The following is an 18,648-nucleotide window of genomic DNA, read 5'->3' as shown; positions in this document are numbered from 1 at the left end:
CTCATTAAGAACAAGGCAGGCAGCTGCGCCCGAAAATTTGTAAGCAGTCACGTTGGTGATGAACTAGCCGGATCGGGACTAACATCCCTTCGCCCACGTTCGCTACCAACCACCTTGACACCTCATCGGTGGGCTCTACCGGTAAACGATGTAAAAGTTCCCCCATCAAGCTCTCAATCGTTCTGGTGAAGTCTCACTACGGGAAGCGAATCAAGTGTTGGGGGCGGCAACCTCTCGCAGTGCCGGCCCCACAAGGCCAGCCACGCCAACGAAAGAAACAAATCCTGCAGCCGTCACATTCTCGCTCACATAGTTATCCTGACTTCCTGGCTGGAGCTTTGGAATGGCGTTGACTCTAGACGATGGCACAGACGGAAACTCGCGCAAAACTTTGTCTCGTCGCACTTTCTTCGAGACAGTGTTACCTGACGACATGACGGCGAGGTCCGTGGCGCGCTCTCCTGCGTTGATGCAATATGGCACCGGTGGCTAGCACCCAGCACGAGGCTGGACGGGAGCAGTCGTAGTTGGGTGTGCCACGACTTTTGCTACCAAGCCTCCGTTCGTTGACCAGTCACGGAGCACTGCCCCAGCAGTCGGTCCAGCAACTCTGGGTGCACCAACAAAGCACATCACAAGACTACTCATAGGCATGCTCAGGAGTCGCTGTCTTGGTCCGTTCCATTATTCCAACGCTTCCATGAGCCTCCAGATGAGTTGCCAACCCCAAAGCTCCCTGACCCTTGGCGCATTACGAGTCTCCTATTCCATCCGTCCGTCCGTCCGTCCGTGACCACCCTTCCTACGTACCCATCATGCCACCGCTCCAACCCGCATGTCGACAGTCATGCCAAGAGGCAACCCGACGCGCCTGGCGCAGCGGAAAAGGGGCAAGTGGGAAAACGAATGCAGAGAGATAGCAAGCGTACAATCCAACGTATCAACAGGCGAGACACGTGTTGGTGCAAAAAGGGTGGTGCAAAGACACATAGACGTTGAGTGAACAAAAGAACACAGAGCCAGCGCCCATGGGCAGACCGGCCTGGTTGGCTTGATTTTTGGGCAGAATTATAGACACGCATTTGTACTGAAGTTGCTTCACACACCCTCTCCCATCCTCCTGTCTGACCGACCTCCCCACACGCGCACACAGTGCCATCGTGTCTTCTGCCTGATCCCCTCCATCCCATTCCAGGTTTGTATGCCCGGGAAACACAAAAAAAACAACGCTCCAACCCTAAGTACGGACAAGAAAATAAAGGCGGGACGGCGGTGGCAGGCCACCGTCGTCGCCACCGCGATCCAAGAAGTGCAAATGTATGTGCCCAACGGAGGAAACAACCAAAAAAAATCGTCACGCTATGCCACGCTGCGTCGTAAAGAAGCTACGCCATGCAAGCTATGCCAGATGAAAATGCGCTTAGGAAGTAGCAGCGTAGAGGGTCTTGAGGACGGTGCTGGCAACGAGGGTCTCGCCCTTGAAGAAGGAGTAGCGCTCGAGCCACTCGTTCTCGGCGGCGAAGGCGAAGACGGCCTCGAGGAACGTCTTGGCCGAAGTGTCGTCGGCGCCAGACAGCGCAAACTCGGTGATCCAGATGGGCATTTGGAACTGCTCGTAGGCCTGCTTGGCGTACGACTTGAAGTTGGCAATGTTGGTGTCGACGTCGCCGGTGTAAGTGTTGTACCAATGGATGTTGAGCGCGCTGATCTTGCACTGCGAGTCCGAAGTGCCGAAACCGCCGCAAGCGCTCTTGAACTCGGTCATCCAGTCAAGACCCTGGGAGCGGCCGGTGGCAGTGCGGGTGCCGACGCCGTTGCAGACACCAGGAGAAACGAGGGTGGTGTTGGCGGCGTAGGGGTTCATGTACGTCTTGAAGGCCGTGGCGGCATCGGCGGGGGAAATGTCGGAACCACCGCTGGCCTGCTCGACATCGGGCTCGTTGAAGGCCATCAGGTACTTGGCGCCATTGGCAATCTCGGACGCAGCGTTGGAGAACCAGGTGGCCAGGTCGTCCGTCTCGCGCGTACCCCAGAGAGTGGGGACGTACTGGATGTTGGTGGGCATGGATCCGCCAGAAGTCTGGCCCCAGTTCCACGCCCAACCAATGGCCGAGGAGCTCTCAAAGTCGGTCACGACGCTGAAGTCGTTGTAGACGAGACCACGCTTGGCAACGCTGCCAGACGAGGCGGTCTGGGTGGCAGCAGGAGTGCTGCTGGCAACACTGCTCGAGGCAGGGGTGGAAGTAATAACCGCGCTGGTGGCCGGGGCAGCGCTGCTTTCAGCAAAGGTGGCCGCGGAGCTGCTCACAGGGGCGACCGAGCTGGGGGCAACGGAAGAGGGAGCAACATAGCTCGAAGGAGCAGCGTAGCTCGAGGCAACAGGGGCCACCGAAGAGGGAGAGACGGCGGGAACAACGCTGCTCACGGCGGCGGCCGACGATGCGGCGACGACGCTCGAGGTGGCGGGAGCAGCAGAAGAAGCAGCCGCCCACTGGGTGACGGTGACGGTCTTGGGCTTGTTGGTGACAGTCACGGTGACTTCTTCGCAGACTTCGGCGGGAGCAGAGGAGACGGCCTCGGCGGCGACGACGGGGGAGATGGCGCCCGACGCAGCGGGGGAGGGGCTGACAGTCTGGTACTGAGTGAGGTACTGGGTGTACTCGAGCGTGTTGGTCAGGGTCAGGGTGTTGGTGCCCTGAGCAGGAGGAGGCGGCGCCGGGGACGACGAGTTGAAAAAGGTGGCGTTCATGCCATAGGGGGCGTCGGCCTGAGCAACGCGGCGCTCGTGGAACTTGTTGTGCTTGCCAGCTTGGTGGGCGACGGCGGATCCGGCGAGGGACAGAAGCCCGAATTGGGCAATCTTGGAAGGCATCTTGGTGTTGTTGGAGATCTGGATTTGCAGGATGTGCAGTGAATCGGGCAGGGAACGGATCAACGAGGAACCAGGGCTGCTAGAGAGAGGACAGTCTCTTTTGGCGAGACAAGGAGAGGACGAGCAGGAAGCTCAGCAATGAATGACAGCAGCAAGACTGGGGAAGGCAAAAGGTGGAGAGAAGGGGAGAAACGAGCGGACGGGCAGGCCACGGAGGATATATGTACAAGACAAGGAACGGGCTAGCTGAGGGCTTGGGTGGGCGGCTCCTCAGCGGCCATTAATATCTCGTGCAAGGTGCAAGGCGGGTTTCACAGCACAGAGCAGAGGCAGAGGCCGTGTGTGGATGTGGCCAGTGGACCGCACCGCACAAGCGCTTGCGGCAACCGGCATCCCGCAGGGGTATAGTACGGCCGCGCGAAAGGAGGCGCACTTGGCGGTGACACGGAGAAGATGAAAAGAAAATGACTTGAGAAAAATAAAACTTTTTACCTTGGTATTTTCTCCATTGTCCAACTGCGACAAGGTCGTCGAGAGGTGGTGGTGGTCGAAGCATTTGGAGTCTTGATGGGCGGCGGCCACGCAAGCCGAGGGCAGGACCCCCAACTCATCAGGCCTCATCTCCGGAGGCCTGAGTTGGATGGTTCTAGGCCTGTGGAGAAGGAATCAGAGCTGTCAAGACGGCCTCGTCTCAGCACACGAAGCGTTGCGTCCATGCTCTGCTCGTTTTGGTGGCTTTGGGCCGAGTGCCGCTGGCGGTGGCGCCACGGCAGACGGCGACAGCCACGGTTGCGATTTAGGGGGCCAGTGACGGTTGACAGACGCATGATGGAGCGGTGATGAAGATGACGACTTGACGATGGTTGGTGGTGTTGTTCCCACGTGCGGGTGCATTGTGCCAGGGACGACGAGAGGTCGAAGAAGATTGTTCCCTGCCATGCCTTTTTTTCCCGGGCAGATCCAGGTCCCAGCGGCAAGCAGCAGTCCATCGGCACCTCAGCTCAGCTTCCTTTTCGTCGCGCATCAACAACCATCAGAAGACGACGACCATGGCGCAGTCAGACAGCTAACCAAGCGACAATCTCCCCATGTCTCTCTCCAATTCATCGTCGGCTCCCTCGAAAATTTGGCTGGGGGAGTGTGGCGCTGCTCCAAAACACGCACACACGGCGCTTGGCCGGTTCGGGACGCTTGCACAGCTGCTGGGCCACGTCGTGTGCCGTGAGACAGTCGCTGGACCAGTGCGAGAGCGCCAGCTCAGGTTGTCGTTTGCATGTTGCTGCTGTATAAAAGCAACACAAGACAAAGACGACATGGAGTCATCAGCGTCAGCGTCAGTACGGACTATGTAGGATGCCGTTGCTCGTTCTCCCTCTTCTCGTTCCTGTGCCTTGCCGTCTGTCAGGCTCTCATCAGCGTGTTCCTGTCTCAGGCGTTGCAGCAACGTGCGTCGATCTGGTTCGGGGCGAAGGGACGATCGCAATTCACTGCAATTCTCAGCCTAACCCGTTTCGCAAATTTCATCTACTCGCATCTCGTCCCAGTGGCCATCAAGAGGCTCCCTCTCAAAAAATGGTCGTCGAAAATCATGAGTGATTGTCAAATATTGGCACTCACCGCTCGCATTGCATCGTATAGTTGTATAGGGCTGTGGAGTCGCTGTTGTTGAGATACGACCGCTGTCAACGGCGAGCCCGAAGAGCGAAGACCCTCCTCGTCCGGCTCCTCCTTCCTACCTACCTCCTCCTCCTCGTCCTCTACTTGCCAAGTACCAACATGCTTCTACACAAGACGTCTCTCAGACAGCTGCCAGAGCAAGCCAATCGCCCACCAACAGCCTGACTGCAGCGTCTTGGATCACGAGCTGACGGTCCATCTCACCCTTCCACAACATCATCTGTCTACCGTACCTAGCTGCACGCCGTCCTCGACGCCGTGCTCTTCCTCCATCTACCCTCTGTCCAGTAGTGCCACCTAAAACCCCTCATTATCCCCCCTATCATCTCAATCACACCAATCCCGCCCTGCAGTCTGTCTGCACTCCCTCGTCAACCAGCACAACCATCCAAAACACCAGACAAGGATCCCCTCGCCCAAACCCTTCGCCAGCGGCCCGCCCGCGCCCCCAAGAGAAAAAAAAAAAATAGGGCACCAACCTTAACTCTAATTTCCGCCCTCCAACCAACCGGCGCCCGCACCGCCGCTCCCGCATCCACCTCGCCTGACCACGACGCAGCACGCCTGGTCGAGCTTCTTGCCTCGTTCCAGCAAAACAAAACAAGACTTCAACGACGTGGCGAAGCGACAGCCCGAAGTGGCCACCGATTGTGACGTCGAACTGTAGGGTGGGTCGCTGCGGCCAAGGTTGGGCTGCTGGTGAAGTCATTGTGCGAGTAATGGATATGTGATCGATGGAGGAGCGGTACAGTCAGCACCTGATTGAGCCAGGCACACGCTGCGCGAGCCTTTGTCAGGTGGCGATGCCAGCTGAAGCCATGGAGACATGTCCGTGGATGTTTGCGCTGCAGTCATTGAGCGCATGACACTTTTTGACTTCTGTCCATGTGCGCGGCGCATGTTGTGCTTTTCGTGCATCGCATCGACTTGCTTGCTGGTATCGCACTGCATTGAAACAGGTGCTCTTTCATGTACCTGCCTTCGTGGCATCAGTAAAAGGTTGCCAACAAGGTACCTGCGCAAGTGCGGTGGAAGTGTATCGACATGCAAGTAGCCGCCTACCGCCGTTAGGTCGTCAAGCTTGCAAGCAACCACCATCAAGGTACTCGCAGAGAAGCAAGACAAGCAAACTTCCCTCCACAGTAGGTGGCGAAACAAGTTTAACCAAGGCTTTGCTTAAGTCGTTGCACACTTAGACACAAGTGCTTGAATGCTCCCTGTGACTACTCACTAAGAGAAAATTTCTCTCTATATTGGAGGCATCAAGTGCTTGAAGACTTCTCATCTCTACATGTGCTGACTTGGCAACAGAGATTCTCGGATTAGCAATTTCTTTCGTCGCCCACTGTGCCTCTAGCAGACAAGCCGAATGAGTTTTGCATCCCTGCTCGCTTTGCGCTTACGTTCCTTTGCCGCAAGTTGTTGCGAGACGGGACGAGGCGGGAGACGGGACGGGACGAGCCATCGTACCGACATGTGTCGCCAGAAGGTGTCAGATTCAACGTCGAAGCCAGCAGACACCTTTTCCTCACGCCCGAATTGACGAGCCCATAACCATGACTTCAAGACTCTCACTCGCATCACATTACGTCATAGTGAGTGACGAAAGATGTTCAACTTGAGCTCAGTGTCAAGTCGTCGCACTCAGAAGTAAGCGCTTGAATGCTCCCTACAACTACCCGTTACGAGAGAAATTTCTCTCAATGTTCAAAGCATCAAGCGCTTGAACACTCCATGTCTCTACGCGTTCTGACTTGGTAATAGAGATTCTTTCTTTCTTCACTCGCTGTGACGTCAAGAAATAAAATGGAATACATCAAAACGAAAACAGAATACATTTACAATCTGAGCCTCCCTACGCATACACACCAACCAGATAGGACGAAACAACCTGCAAACACGACCTAGACTCGCAGCACACTCTTCCGCATCAAACGCCTCCTCGGCCTCCCCGAACCCCTTCCAGACGATCGCCCCGCTTTCAATTCAATATCCTGCCTGCCACTCCCCCTCCAGTCACTCATGACAGGCACCACAGCATCCGGCGACGGCGGCGGCGACAGCGCCGTCTGAACCTTGTCCGCAAAGCCAAAGTCAAAGGAGCGACCGCCACCGATGACTCCCCGGCTGCGGTTCGACGCCGTGCCGTAGGCCAGCGACGGGGCGGGGACAGCAGGCGGGTCGAGGTCGTCCTCGTCTCCGTGTAGCAGCAGCACCGGTAGTCCTGGCTGCTCCTCGACCGCATCGAAAAACAGCGGGACGTCGACCATGTCCACCTCGCCGCCGTCTTGGTCCTCGACCACGCGCACTGTCGGTGTTCCCATGTCGTTCACGGCACCACCGCTCCCCTCGATCTCCAAATCCAACTCGTCCTCCTCGGCCACGGCCGGCAGCGTCGACGCGCTGATGGCCGTCGTGGCGAGCGGCGAGCCGCGTCGCTTACCGCCGCTGCCGGTGGTGCTGCTGCTGCTGCGCTTGCGCTGCCGCGCCGCGTCCAGCAGCGTGTCCCAGAAGCGCTCGCGCACGTCCTTGGGCGACGTCGGGCTGAGACTGGCCGACGCGGTGGCGAGCGCCGACGCGAGCGGCGTGCCTTCGAGGATGCCGTCGAAGGTCGTGGGAGGTGTGTAAGTTTCAGGGGTAGGGGAGTGGTTGTTGGTGTGGATGGAGAGGGGCGAAGGGGATAATTGAGCTGTGCACGTGCTGATGCTGGTGACGGGTTCTGCGTTGTGCGAGTGATTGGAGGATGGGGGTGTCGAGACGACAGTGGTGGTCGTCCTGGATGATGCCGAGGACGTGCTGGAGACGCTCTGAACGCCGTACTGGCTGCCCCAGCGGCATTCAGACGGATAGTCGCAGTGATTCCAGCAGTCCTTCTTGCGCGGTAGCGTCATCTCCTTGAGATTTTGGCTAGGCAAGCTGGCACGGTCGCCATTGCTGACGTACCCCGAGTCGACGCTCATGGCATCATCGTCGTCGGTGGCGTCGTTGTTGCTGTCCATGCGGTGTAGCTGCACCAGCGCATTCTCGGTGCGGCGCCACTCGCCCCAAGTCTTCCAGCTGGCATAGTCGAATTCGCTGGCGCATGCCCGGTGCCGTTTGGTGCGGCGGCTCGCCTTGCCCTTGCGCTTGGTCACGGCCGTCGTGCCCGAGCAGAAGAGATGGCCGTCGTCGAGGCAGCGTCGCGTCGCCCCGAGTGGGTAGGCTCGGTAGCAGACGTGGCATTGCCATAGCCAGTTGAGCGGCGCCGACGGAGGCGGTGTTACGGGAGATGAGAGCGCCCGTTTGTTTGACGGCCGCGGGTGGTGGGCCTTGGGGGGCGTTGCTGGCGGCGTGATGGGTAGGCGGGGGGAGAAAGGGGACGGGGGAATGGCTAGGCGGGAGGATTTGAAGGGAGCCGTATTGGCATTGATGGTAAGGGGCTTGGGAACCATTTTGATAATGTTTCAAGGACTGTGATGAGTTGGACTGGACGAGTGTATTCAAGCTGCTTGGCTTCTCTTGTCGTTGGCAATGTTGTCGAATGTTTGACAAGAGCCTGCAGTAACTTGTGGACTGGGTGATCTCAACGAGTGTCGATTCGAAGCGCAGCTCCGCTGTGTTTGGGTCCTGAAGAAGAAACGAGGGAAACCGGTCCGCAAGTAAAACAAATGGAAGCAGTCGTCACCTCTGATCCCGTGTAGATTGCTGGATGTCCTATGCTCTTAAGTCTTGCACTCGACATGGTTGTGACAAAGACTTGGGTGGTGCACATTTATCGTGTGGAGTCGGCAGGCCAAGCAGAATACTTCCGTCGTTCTTTGTCGATTTAATGCTATTCTTACCCACGTGCGTGAACGTGGCTCAGGATGGAGGTCATGTGGTGTCGATGGCGGTTGGCTTTGTCGTTTGGGCCTTCAAAGACGTACAGCGGGACTGAGTGTTGATCTCGCATCATTAGGAAAACTAAGCAGTTCAATCAAGCAAGCAAATTTCAAGGAGCGGCGGAGACTGAAAACACCAGTCAGCGAGCTTGAGACGAGCTGGATTGCAGAGGAAAATGTCAGAGAAGAGATGAAAGCCTTGACTACTTCGCATTAAAGGCAACAGATAGTCTTTCCGCAGCCCAGACTCATGAGAGGACAAGGGAAACACAAAGGGAAATTTGCAGGGCGTCTTGTGGAGTCTGCCAATGGAGCCTCCGAGAATCAACAACCATTTAGCACTCGAAAGTCGAGGAAAGTCGAGATTGGATATCGAAGATAGGCGAGGAACAATTGCAACGAGGATCTCACGTTCCCAGGACCAGTCGTATAGCATGCTCGAAAATGGTCGATAAGTAGGTTCTGAGCGCTCGAACTTCTCAATCCTAGAACGCCATGTATTTTATGTCAGTCAGGATGAGGACTTCGAACGCAAACTTCGCCAGCTCAAGGGAATTTCGCCAAGTTCTTTATCTGTTGTTGCTCCCGATCCAGATCCTTCCGAGGCCTAGTAGCAAAAGTCGTGGCACACATAGGAGCTTGACCACGAGAAAGAAACAAAGAAGAAGCGGCCGTAGAGGAGTAGAAAGTTTCTTTCTTAAAAGGTACATATGCAGGGAGCATTCAAGCGCCTTTCGCACTTGATATTAGAATTTACCAAGTCCTTTGCGTTGAGTTACAGGGAGCAGTCGTAGCTACGTGTGCCACAACTTTTGCTACCAAGATCAATTCGCTTCCCCAGGCTCTCTCTTTAGACCTGGCACGTACCTTGTTGGCATTTCCTTATATACACACCTTCAACCAGAGCAACGGCACGAATTTACTGGCCCAATGATGACTCCACGGTTGCGCCAAATTCTCCGTTCGCTGCTGCTCCCTTTCCGGAACCTTCCCTCGGTTAGCGTCTCCGACCTCTTTCTCCCCTTGAGCTTCAAAACATCTTCTGGCCTTTCCCGGAACTCACGGTCGACACTCGTCTCCAGGTAGAATCAGTCTGACTGGATGACCAAAAAGGGACAAATGCGCTTTTATTCTCTATTCAATGGTGCTTCATCTCACCTCTTATTTGCGGCAAAGATCTTGCTCTTGAGCAGCCCTGTCAACCAGAGATCTCTTACATTGATGACTGTCAGAGTGTCTAGAACGGAGGGAGGTAGAAGGGGTAGCCGCCGTTCTTGATCCTGAAAATGCTCAGCAAGAAGCTGTATACCACGAACATCGTGCCAGCCCAAATGATCACAGCAATTGACTGGGTCTTCGGGTTGGCGATCCGGGGTACCTTGAGACCGAGGGAGATGGCTGCAAAGGACAAAAGACCATCTACTCACAATCAGCATTCAACCTCGACCGTGTCCAGGAGCAACTTACAAACGGCGGCAACGATTTGCGTCTCCATGCCGAACTGATTTTGGAATCCACCTGCAAAGTACGAAATTCCACCTTTGCCATCACCAACCACGTATGGTACCTGCCTAATGTGGTTGAACATGTGGCCGCTGGTAAAGAGCAGAACCAGGATCAAGCTGATAGCCGCCCAAAGGTTGCGGTTCTGAATCACAGGAAGAATGTACGGCAAAGCGACAGAGGCGAAGGTAATAACACCAAGGACGGCGGTCGTGACAGAGACAATCTTGACGTAGTTGATGGGGCGGACAATCGGAGGATGAGGGCCGTCAGGGAGGTTGCGAGCAATCCATGCGTGGATTCCGTCGGCAGATTGTGGACTGCTGGTGGAGTTAGATTCTGAGACTCCAAAGAGGCGAACACTGCTTACCCAGTAGCAAAGTCGAATCGTTTGGGCTGAGCGTCGATGCGTGCATTGGGGCCGACGGTAGGGTGGAAGAGTAACAGAACAGGAGCGGTTTGAAGCATGAGCTAGGGATAATCAGCACTTGCAAATAGACAAAGTCCAGAATGACGCACAGATTGGAAAGTTCCCTTGCCGTCCATGAAGTCCAAGGTACCAAAGAGCAACCGACTCTCTCCGTTCTTGTCGCCCTTGGTCCAACTCTTCGCCAGTAGGCTCCATTCGGACTGGAACGTTTGGCACAGACCGCAGCCAAATCGTGGTTCCAGCGCCGTCAGCAACACAGCAACGGCATAGTCTCTCGGAGCTGTGGTCAACTCATTGTAGACTTTGTCGTTCAGCTTCAGCGGCGTCGACTGTGCGCGGAACGAGTCGAAACGGTCGGCGGGCGGAGCCTTCTTCGCCGCCAATGCGGTCAGCGGAAGAAGCAATTGGGTGAGGAGCGAGAAAAGCTTCATGTTGGATGTGCCGCCGTGAAGCTGTGGGAAATCACTGAATGCTCCTTGAGGACAAGCGTCGTCATCTCCGTAGGTAGCCACGGTAGCTTCATCGGGGGAGCTTGCGCAGGTACCTGACTAAGCCGTCACCCGGTCGCGAGAACCGCCGAGTCGGTTTGTTTACTTTCGCAACTCCGCCGCACCCACGCGCCAGCTCCGCAAACCATCACTACCCGCTCATTACCTACCACGCAGCATCTCGCCGATTACTCCAACCATGCCGCCCAAGCCGCAGGCGCAAGGGCTTGCTGAAGTCACAGAGGTAATTTTTTGTCCTTCCCATCGACCCCGAACTTCGCTAACAGTGCGTAGCTATTGCAACAGCTCCACACTGCCGAGTGCGAATTGAACCTCGCGCGAAGCCAAGCGCAATACGATTCGATTGCCCAGGATGAGACCATGCGCGAGCTCAAGTTTTGCATGATGCTTCTTGAGGATGAAAACGAGCAGTTGCACAATGATCTAGACGAAAAGAACGCACAAGCGGATGAGCTGGAGGAGAAATTGGACCGCACTTTCGCGCAGGTCGCAGAGAAGGAAGCAGAGGTTCAGCACATCTCTCATGAACTCCGACTCAAAGTCCGCGAGTTTGACGCGGCGAAGGTTAGATCACGAGACGCGTTGCATTTGCACATTCCAGCTGACCCGATTTCAGACTCAACTGGCATCAATGGAGCACCTTTCCTCCGATTCCAACAAGATCCTCACCGAAAAGCTTGCGCTCGCCCGGGAGCTGTCTGCTTTGAAGCCCGAACTTGAGCATCTGCGCTCGCAACTCGCATCGCAAGAGAACGTTATTGCCGAGAAACTGTCTCTTCAACGCCAGCTGGACGCCGCGGAGGTCGAACTTGAAAACGAAAAGCGCGCAACACAGCGCGCCCTCGCGCGATCGGAAAGATACAACGAGAAGGATTCCGAACTCCAAGCACAAATCGAGAGTCTGCGGAAAGACCTTTTCAAGGAAAGAAAGGAACGAGAGAAGGCCGAAAAGGAGATTTCCAAGACCCAGAAAGATCTCGAGACCGCCCAGAAGGCCGCCGAACGTGAACGGGAGAAGGCCGAAAAGGAGGCTGCCAAGGTCCAGAAAGATCTTGAAGCTGCCCAAAAAGCGGCCGACCGTGAACGATCGAAGCGGGACAAGGAACTCGAGAAGGAAGCCGCAAAAGACGCCAAAGAGGAGGGTAAACTCGAGGAACTTAAGAAGGAACTCGTCAAGGAGAAGAGGGAACGCGAAAAGGCGGAGAAGGCTATCCAAAAGGTCCAAATGGAAGCCGAAGGATCAACTTCGCTTGCTACTGAACGGGCCGAGGCCTACAAGGCGAAGCTTAAGACTACCAAGGAGAAGCTTAAGGAGGCTCAAGCCGATATTCAAAGACTTCAGACCGAAGCAGCCGCAAGGCCTACTACCATGGAAGCACCGAAGGCAACCAATCCTCGCAAGCGCACCCTACAGACAGATCCAGACGCAACGACACTTGGAACCCCCGGCGATGGTCCGACTGCAAAGAGGGTCCATCGCGCATCCAGCGTTCTCGGCGACAAATCGACCTTCTCCATGACGCCTTTCCTGAAGCGCACCGCGAGCGTTGCACCAGATAGCCCCATCCAGGAGCTCGACGAGGAGGTAGAGGGAGTCGAGCCAAGCATCGAGGAGGTTGCCGCGAAACCCGCAAAGAAGACTAAAAAGGTTGAGAAGACACAGAGGGCCCAGTCCGCTGAACCCCAACCCCTTGCACCCGCGTCAACCGGCAAGGCAAACGCCAAATCCGCCCCCAAACGCAAAAAGGCCGCCGTGCCCGCCCTGGAGAAAGTAGCCGAAGAAGCGTCTGACATCGACGAGCAGGAGAACCAAGATCACGACAACCGCGCCGGGAAAGACAAGCTTAAGGACAAAGATGCCAACACCAAGGTAGCAACCCTCAAGCCCAAGATGAAGGCCACAAAACAACCTAGGAAGTCCCTGGCCGCTTTCCCCAACTTCCACGATGAATCTGCGCCGCTTCAAAAGAAGAAGAGGAAGCTCGGAGGAGACAGCAGCATCCTTGGAAAGACGCTCTTCGACATTGATGATGAGGACGACAGGCCTTCAAAACCTCTTCCCGGCAAAGGCATCTTTGCAGCAAGAGCACTGGGCAAGAGCCTGGGACAGAAGGGCGGTGCGGCTAAGGGCCCTACCGTTATGACTTCTGATGGCTTTGCTTTCAGCCCACTGAAGAAGGAACGAAGAGCCATGCAGGCCAGCTTCCTGCAGTCAAGCATGATGCAATGATTTCAATACGCCTCTTGTTTTCCAGGCATTGGGAGGCGTTGATACTGGTCAATTTGTATATCACTGGGAAAGGTTCAAGGATCTGGCTTGGAGTTTCATTGTGCAAGATTTGCTTGGTAGCCAATGGCAGGAGTCTATTTCATCATTCTGAAGTCTATTGCCTATTTTTGAATGCAGGTCTGGAGCAATCGCTCCACATGCAATAATTACCGCAGTAACCAGGAGTCTAAAAGCTTGAAAGCATGCACGACAAGAAAAGCCCCTCTCTGATTTCTCCACAGCGGCATCACCATGAGCTGAAGAAGGGATGGGTTTACACTTTTTTCAGCGCGTGGTATGATCCCAGTCAATTACTGTGCAACACAGCTAACCGTCTCCAGACGGCAGGATTGTACCCGGGGCGCCGAGAAAGCTTGATTTCGAAATAGTGCCCCAGATCACCCTATCCCAAGTCAGCCACACACCAACGGATGTATTTAAATCAGCGAGAGGAAAAACCTTATAGCTTATGCATCGGTGCGCGGGCAATAGCTTCCCCGTTTTCTTTATTGACATCATCACAGTAGTATTTACGAGCAACATTCCCCGGGTTGATGAACATCATCTTCTTTGGCACTATTACTATGGAGTTTTTCTATTACCTGCATAAGTAACCCATCTATCTACTCCTTCAAGCAAGCGGTCCTAAACAATCTTTTCTTTCTTCGGCATTTCAGGATGCGGACTCAAGTTCCATTTCACTCCCTGTCCTTGATTCGGTCGTTACTGACTGCAGATAGATCTTTGCAATATGGATTTCCATCATGATGCTCATGATAACTTCCTATTCGCTCGCAGACGCCGTTTGCGGACCGACCTTTTCTAACATCTTCCTTCCCAACTGCTGCCTCGCAGACGACATCACGGACTTCAATACGGAGTATGGTTGGCAGAACTGGTTGAACACTGGGCTGGAGATCAAGTTCACCAAAGGGACCAAAGACCAGGAGCCTGTCATCCACGTCCAATGCAAGAACGAATACGGTTGCGATGTCATTACCCTCGAGATCTGCCTCCACGACCCAAATCTGGACCCACCGGCGTACAAGAAGATCAATCGGGATTGCATTTATCAGCAGATCAAAGTCCAGGGCAACAACAACGCCTGCACAACTCGCGGTTGGTGGATAGGCTATCACCGGTTGCTGAGGTGCAACACCGGTGACATCTCTCTCGCGGAGGTCGCCAAACCACAGTGTCCTCCAGATCAGTCGAAGTCTCCGGGCGATTGACGGGAATCGACCTGGTATAGGGTGAGTCCTCCTCGCATCCGGCACTCCCGAAGCCGCTCGATGATCTTCGTATCTCCAGACCCTGACGTGGCATCAGTTCGGTCTCAAGTTCTTCGACCACCATCATCGATGGACCTGTTCGTGTTGTGTGGATGTCGTTTCTATCTCGGAGATTCACTCGTTCATCCATGCTACTCTTACATGTCCTTTGGACGATCGATGTACGTACTGACATGTATGGGGCGGTATGTCACAAACATCAAGACAATCTTCGTACTCGTCTGCGGCTTTCGGATAACGCAACGAAAATTTAGAGTTGCATCGGATCATTCTTCGTCAACAGCAAGCCCCCTGAAACATGGGGACCCCTTTGCACCCCCGCCCACAGTCTGTTGAGCCCAGCGTGCAAGCCTCGTCGTCATGGATTCTCACAAATCGCTTCACTGTCGGCACTGAGCACACCAACGTTGGCTTGGGTAAGGAGGTAGTATGGGGCTTGGCACAGCCATCATATCGGACCGGAATCTTCGTAATTAAGTGCGCAACACGTTGTGTACAAGCCGGCGCCCGCCAGTCCAAATTACACCTCAACTTTTCCGGTACCAAAAGAGCTCGTCTATCAACCACAATTTTTGATTTTCGGGATTTCTGCTCACCGATGAAGAAATGACAGGTCTATGTAGCGATGGATCAAGACAGCTCATTTACCACCTTTTCGACGTGTACCTCGTCGATGCCCGGCCAGGTGTTTTTGACAAAGGGGTACACGCCGCCAACAATCAACAAGATGAATCCAACGACGGGGCCGGCCCAGTTCATGTTTTGCGCCGAGACGGGCAGCGTGCTCGGCCAGGGCAGCCAGAAGATCATGTACAGGCTGTGAACAATGGCGTATGCGTTGATGAAGGGTCCGAGTCTCCCCCAGTTCCACTGACCAAGTCGCTTGGTCTGCGAGCCCAGGCCGAACCGGTTCAACAGCATACAAGAGATGGCCAGGGCGTAGGACATGTAGAGTGCCAACGTGGCCAGCGACGTCATTGCCGCGAAGATGAGTTTGCTCTTGATGTTTGGAAGGGCGATGACGGCCGCCGAGAGAGAGGCAACCGTGACGGCGCGCGCGGGAATCTGTCGCGAGTTGACCTCTGCGATCCAGGGTGAGGCGCGTCCGAAGCCGCCGTCTCGTGCCCACGCCCAGGTAAGACGGGAGGCAGAGAGGAAGGTTCCCAGGCTGCATCCAATTCCAATGAAAATGAGACCGATGCCCATCCAGGTCGCAAGAACGCGGGAGCCAGTGACGTGGGCACATATTTCGATAAAAGGGAACGGGGACTTGAGAACCGTTGAGATCAAGTCTCCTGCGGAAAACAGCGTTACGATGGCCATTGGGATCGCGAAAAAGCCGCACGCAACAATGTTCCAGAAGATTACTCGGGGTACAGCCATCCTCGCTTTGCAGGTTTCCTCGCTCAAATTGACGCCAGCATCAAAACCTACATGGTGTCAGTGAGATCCTGTTTGGTCTTGAGAGCGGTCATACCGGAAAATATGTAAATGGGAGTAAGCAGGCCCAAGTGCCAGCTAACAGCGTTGGTCGGCCAGCCCGAAGTGGTGGGCGAATCGACGCGATGGAAAAACACAAAGTCTGCAGAAGCTTTTTTCTTTTGAAAGCCAAGCAGTATGCCCATGTAGACGAAGAAGAGCAACAGATGGAGAACGCCGGTCATGAGTTCGTACATCGGAACGATCCAGTAAAGAAAAATGTTGATGGTGTAGAGGAACGAGAGCAAGCACATCATGATTAGCCAGGTTTGCCATGATTCGAATGTAAATCCGGGATAGTTTAGTATAACAGTGCCTTGGATCAAATTTGTTACGACGTTTAGTACTGAAGCGAGTAGAGCGACCCATGCGACCCAGATCATCCAAGCTTTGATCGTCAGCTGCGGTCGTAGTGGGAAAAGAAGGTATCTCACCCTGGATCCAGGTAATAAACTTGTGACATTTTCGAGGAGCGAATGCGGCGGTCCACTTCACAAAAATCAGTCGTCGTTCCGTACTTGCATCGATACAAGTCCCACATGGTATTGTGCCCCTGCGATGGGGGTTATGGACGCCATTTCAGCGAGCGACGCGGATTGAGCAAGAGCTCCAACCCAAACGATGACCAGACCCCAGATCAAGACCTGAGGACCTCCATTGAGAAATACGGGTAATAAATTACTGTAGAGTCAAGGTCAATTAGCTGGACTGAATGAGATTTGAACAAGGCCTCTTTGGGGAGACTGACGATACAGGACCCTCCCAGCCCGATTGGTAGACTAAGACTGTGAAGAGGAGTTGAAAGAAGCCGAAAACACGCTACACTGAATTAGCCTTGCTGCATTCTTTCGATGACTCGACGTACATACCTTGACTGACTTTTCAGGGGGGCTATGGCCCTCCAACTTCTGTGGAGAATCAGAAACTTCTCCAGAGTGGAGACTGCTCTGTCCAAAGTCCTGCGTCAACACAGACTTGGAGTCGTTGGGGGATGCCATGACACTCGAAGAGATCAAAGCAAATCAACAAGATGAGAGCACTGAAACATCTAAGCTTCCAACAGAGAGATGCGTGAATTCTTAAAAACCCCTCCAGGCTGGACAAGGAAAGCAAGGGTCTTTAATCCTGAGTGGTGCCAAGTAGGGACAGTGGTATCATCGCAACTTGTGACCCTATTTGCAGGCTTAGTGCCGCTAGCTCGGAAGCGGACCGCGTATGTTTGCCACCGGGCGAACGGTGGGTGCTCCTGTTGACAACGATGCTCCTAGGCTGAGACTGCAGGACGACTGGCTTCTAGATCCGTTTCGCTATGCAGCCGTTTTGTCTGCCATACCGGGAGGTGCAAAAGGATGGGATGGTGTTACTTTTCTCCCACACCTCAACCCGGATAACGCGATCAAGTAGGCAATTATGATGACGACGTTCCACATGATGTAAGGCTCCGAGGTGGAAGAAAAATTTATCTGACGGTTCCTGGTTGGTGGAGAGTATGCGAAGCACGGGGAACAAGAATGGTACCCACAAACACCACACACACTTTGAGCAATCCATTGTGTCAGCGCACGTTGTGGGGGTTGGACCTATCAGATTGTCTCTCTTGGAAACGTATTGGGATGTACCAACAGAGCCTAAGACCTGCACATTGGTGTACCAAAGGGGGATACTCACACGGAGAAGAAGATTCGTACGAAGCGAGGCAATAGTGAAGAAGATGTATACTGTTGCCATTCATGGGAACCATGAGATTCGGCGAGCTGTGGCGGTGCTCAAGACGCAGGGCGACATTAGTGCGCAACAAAACAAATATCTCAGGAGGGAGGAATGGAGGAGGTCTTTGAAATCCGAGTTGAGAGGTGTCGGCTAGACCGCGTTGGGCTAGCCAGCGGTCCCAAGTGCCCAACCGCACTTGCCGCCCTTACCTTCCTCACGCTTCATCCGCGGCTTGACATCACAAAACAGATTCCGACGATATCCACGTCCATGCATTCCCATGCGAGACTGAGGATAAGAAGACGCTACGTCCACGAACAAGTAGGATGTTCCCATGGTTCCACACGCAGCCTCTGTCTGGACATCTCGATCACAGACATCCCACAGCACTAGAAAGACAGCCACCACGGCACTTCACCTTTGGAATCCAGAGCTTATCTCAACGTCCCCTCAGTTTTTGAATCATCGTTTCGAGTTTGCGAAACAGTGAGCCGAAAGAGAGCCGCTCCCCTACTTCTCCGTTCCCCACCACCCCCTCCACTTCCCCTCTTGCCTTCTTCTGGCACTAACAATCGAGCTAACAAGCACCGGGTGACCCAAGTTGGACACGCAATCCCCACCTGCCACCATCCTCTGATCATTCACCCTTACCGTCGCTATCTCTCCTGAAGGACACGAGAATCAAGCAATCACAAGAGCGCTTCGCAGGCAAAGGGGGTCTGTCATACGCGACCATGATCGGGTGCCCATTCTAGCAAAGCAGCAAAAGGGGGCCGTCGGACGCCAGTTGAGCGATCGACCAACCTAGCTGCGAAAAACCACGAGGCTGGCGTAAGAATGCTGCAATGCGAGTAACTGAGCCGAGCTGCGGAGTAGGGGCCTCGGCATGGCAGCGGAAGGGAAGCAATCAAGCAAACCAGCACCGATTCGACCGACTGTTCCAATGCAAAGGGCTCTTGTCTGACCTCTGCGTCACGCTCCGTTGGTGCTGCTACTTGTCAACAGTCCCGCTGTCACGCGGCGGCCCGTACCCGCTCCGCCCCGACG

General features: G+C 54.7%; 6 protein-coding genes across 6 annotated transcripts; 1 reads left to right on the top strand and 5 right to left on the bottom strand.

The window, feature by feature from the left end:
* Positions 1-1,480: 1,480 nt before the first annotated feature.
* Positions 1,481-2,266, bottom strand: BKA78DRAFT_240644 (uncharacterized protein; the record flags this gene model as incomplete). The annotated part of the gene is made up of 1 exon (XM_066883909.1): positions 1,481-2,266. A coding segment is annotated over one exon (786 nt), but the record flags the coding sequence as incomplete, so codon positions are not given.
* A 5,432-nt stretch (positions 2,267-7,698) lies between these two features.
* On the bottom strand, positions 7,699-7,980 carry BKA78DRAFT_257845 (uncharacterized protein; the record flags this gene model as incomplete). The annotated part of the gene is made up of 1 exon (XM_066885224.1): positions 7,699-7,980. A coding segment is annotated over one exon (282 nt), but the record flags the coding sequence as incomplete, so codon positions are not given.
* Positions 7,981-9,646: 1,666 nt separating this feature from the next.
* BKA78DRAFT_257470 (oligosaccharyl transferase-like protein subunit) lies at positions 9,647-10,773 on the bottom strand (the record flags this gene model as incomplete). Its single annotated transcript, XM_066885191.1, has 4 exons — positions 9,647-9,828; positions 9,877-10,232; positions 10,283-10,383; positions 10,432-10,773. The coding sequence occupies 4 exons, from the start codon at positions 10,771-10,773 to the stop codon at positions 9,647-9,649; spliced, it is 981 nt and encodes a 326-aa protein (XP_066739769.1).
* Positions 10,774-10,964: 191 nt separating this feature from the next.
* On the top strand, positions 10,965-13,437 carry BKA78DRAFT_288626 (uncharacterized protein). Its single transcript, XM_066885750.1, has 3 exons — positions 10,965-11,074; positions 11,125-11,415; positions 11,468-13,437. Exons 1-3 carry the CDS (start codon positions 11,030-11,032, stop codon positions 13,079-13,081), a joined length of 1,950 nt encoding a protein of 649 aa, XP_066739768.1. The 5' UTR covers positions 10,965-11,029; the 3' UTR covers positions 13,082-13,437.
* Positions 13,438-13,608: 171 nt separating this feature from the next.
* Positions 13,609-15,025, bottom strand: BKA78DRAFT_325137 (uncharacterized protein). Its single transcript, XM_066889344.1, has 2 exons — positions 14,450-15,025; positions 13,609-14,373 (listed from the first exon to the last, which is right to left on the bottom strand). The coding sequence occupies exons 1-2, from the start codon at positions 14,585-14,587 to the stop codon at positions 13,819-13,821; spliced, it is 693 nt and encodes a 230-aa protein (XP_066739767.1). The 5' UTR covers positions 14,588-15,025; the 3' UTR covers positions 13,609-13,818.
* Positions 15,026-15,042: 17 nt separating this feature from the next.
* BKA78DRAFT_361728 (amino acid permease) lies at positions 15,043-16,904 on the bottom strand (the record flags this gene model as incomplete). Its single annotated transcript, XM_066892447.1, has 6 exons — positions 16,761-16,904; positions 16,640-16,710; positions 16,431-16,572; positions 16,326-16,380; positions 15,890-16,279; positions 15,043-15,842 (listed from the first exon to the last, which is right to left on the bottom strand). The coding sequence occupies exons 1-6, from the start codon at positions 16,887-16,889 to the stop codon at positions 15,043-15,045; spliced, it is 1,587 nt and encodes a 528-aa protein (XP_066739766.1). The 5' UTR covers positions 16,890-16,904.
* Between the last annotated feature and the right edge of the window lie 1,744 nt (positions 16,905-18,648).

The sequence above is a fragment of the Phyllosticta capitalensis genome (assembly GCF_038381095.1).
Source record: "Phyllosticta capitalensis strain CBS 128856 chromosome Unknown BKA78scaffold_11, whole genome shotgun sequence".
Lineage (NCBI taxonomy): Eukaryota > Fungi > Ascomycota > Dothideomycetes > Botryosphaeriales > Phyllostictaceae > Phyllosticta > Phyllosticta capitalensis.
This window is presented reverse-complemented; position numbering and strand designations above follow the sequence as displayed.

Excerpts from the sequence above, each read along its gene's own strand:
- BKA78DRAFT_288626 (XM_066885750.1), top strand. The coding sequence starts at position 11,030 with ATGCCGCCCAAGCCGCAGGCGCAAGGGCTTGCTGAAGTCACAGAG. Across the intron at positions 11,075-11,124 it reads GGCTTGCTGAAGTCACAGAG|CTATTGCAACAGCTCCACAC; the intron begins GTAATTTTTTGT and ends AACAGTGCGTAG. Across the intron at positions 11,416-11,467 it reads GCGAGTTTGACGCGGCGAAG|ACTCAACTGGCATCAATGGA; the intron begins GTTAGATCACGA and ends ACCCGATTTCAG.
- BKA78DRAFT_325137 (XM_066889344.1), bottom strand. The coding sequence starts at position 14,587 with ATGTCAGTACGTACATCGATCGTCCAAAGGACATGTAAGAGTAGCATG. Across the intron at positions 14,374-14,449 it reads TCGAAGAACTTGAGACCGAA|CCTATACCAGGTCGATTCCC; the intron begins CTGATGCCACGT and ends AGGAGGACTCAC.